Source organism: Austrofundulus limnaeus, unplaced genomic scaffold (genome assembly GCF_001266775.1).
Source record: "Austrofundulus limnaeus strain Quisiro unplaced genomic scaffold, Austrofundulus_limnaeus-1.0 Scaffold85, whole genome shotgun sequence".
In the NCBI taxonomy this organism is placed as follows: domain Eukaryota; kingdom Metazoa; phylum Chordata; class Actinopteri; order Cyprinodontiformes; family Rivulidae; genus Austrofundulus; species Austrofundulus limnaeus.
The window spans coordinates 974,296-976,008 of record NW_013952487.1 but is presented as its reverse complement, the minus strand read 5'-3'; the positions used below and the strand labels follow the sequence as shown (position 1 = coordinate 976,008).

The following is a 1,713-nucleotide window of genomic DNA, read 5'->3' as shown; positions in this document are numbered from 1 at the left end:
TAATCTTTTCCTGCTGAATCAATAAATCAAATCAAATCAAATCAAGGCCTAAGTGTGTGTGTGTGTGTGGGGGGGGGGGGGAAAAGAGGTTTGATTTCTTTTGTTCTGTCCTTCTCAACAGTTTGTTGAGAAGTTGGGAACAATAATAGATAATCAATCAATCAAATCAATCAAACAAATTTATTTCTAAGATGATGACCATACAAAGAGATAGCTATACTTAAACATATTAAACATATTAAATACAAAATCTTAACATGCTCGAAATGGAGTAGGAAGAAGTAAAAAACGTATAAACTCCTACCCCGTACTATTTACAAATAATACATAATAATAAACCTCAGGCTGACTTAATAAATCGTTAAATTACAATGTAAATTTATATTTACCCTTGTACAACTCTTTGTGTTACAATCACTCCTCATATCTACATAATAATAATAGATAATAGTGTTTAAAACATGTTAGGTAATAAAAGTCTTCTGCTAAACAAAAGTAACAATTATTGAGAGGTGAATGAAAGTGATAAAAATATTCTAAAGGTTCTTTTTGTGGGTTTGCAGGGGCACTGTTAGTGGGTAATGTGTCCAGCAGGRGGCGCTGTTTGTCCAGCTCCCTGTCAGTGAGCCTGAGCAGAAACAGATGAACACACCTGATTGTCTGAGCTCACCTTGAAGAAGTAGTGAAAGATCTGCTCTCCCATCCCGTACTGCAGTCCTGACGCCACCACGTAYGTGGACAGCAGGGCTCGGTTCTGAAAGCAGAACCCGGAAAGCTCCTCGCGGTCAAACACACAACCTGCCGCTCAGAAATAACCACAGCTGGRAAATAAACGCACAGTTTTGCCCAGCTTCACCACGGTCCTCTCCAGCTCCATGTGCCGCAGGAAGCTGGGATGAGCTCTTCTGCTCCAGAAGATCTCGTCGGTGAACGGGAGCTCCGGCTCGTCCTGTTTCCAAACAAAAAYGACCGTTCTGCAGCCGGAACACAACGTTTCAACGTGTCRGGAGGAACAGAACGCTTACGGACYGGATCTAAAGGTTTGCTGGAGGCCCAGGTCATCACTGTCGAAACCAGGATGAAGAGCTTCGGTCCAGAAAAACCGCTTATTTGATTGTGGAGCTCTGTGAAGAAAACACAACACATTGTTTCACATTGTTTTATGCATCAGAACCGGCACCAGAACCAGACCTGGACTTTCATTTTCTGCTCGGAAATTTAAAAAAATATAATCAAAACTCAGTAGTTTAGCTCCAACATGTCTGCTTCAAATATTATCAGAAGATTTGATTTTTTTTTTATTCCCCAGAGAGCAAAGTGAACAGCAGATATTCAGGAGTGTTTTTGTGTTGTTACTAAAAACCTGTTTGAGTGTGAGAGGTCACCTGTAACCGCCCAGGTAGCTTCCTCCACCTGCTCAGGATCCTGGCTGATGTTGTAGATCACAACACGACACTCCAGCAGCCGAGACAGCAGCTCCTCTCTGTCAGGAAGCTTCAGAAACACACAATAATAAACCAGAGTTGTAACTAAGTACAAATACTTTGTCAGTGTACTTAAGATTTTTTGGGCATCTATATTTTACTTGAGTAATTATTTTTCAGTCTACTTTTTACTTCTACTTCTTACATTTTTTTAAAAGACAAGAAGTAGAAAGTCGTTACTTTTGTTTCATTTTTGCTTGTTATTATAAAAAATAAATATTATCCATAC

At 39.7% G+C, this 1,713-nt stretch overlaps 1 protein-coding gene across 1 annotated transcript in view; it reads right to left on the bottom strand.

Annotated features, from left to right (window-relative positions):
* Positions 1-1,494, bottom strand: part of ak7b (adenylate kinase 7b) — a gene marked incomplete at its 5' end in the record, with an annotated part of 8,541 nt that extends 7,047 nt beyond the window's left edge. The window contains 4 exon segments of the mRNA XM_014011857.1: positions 671-754; positions 839-949; positions 1,030-1,124; positions 1,386-1,494. Coding sequence (XP_013867311.1) covers positions 671-754; positions 839-949; positions 1,030-1,124; positions 1,386-1,494 — 399 coding nt within the window.
* Positions 1,495-1,713: the final 219 nt, after the last annotated feature.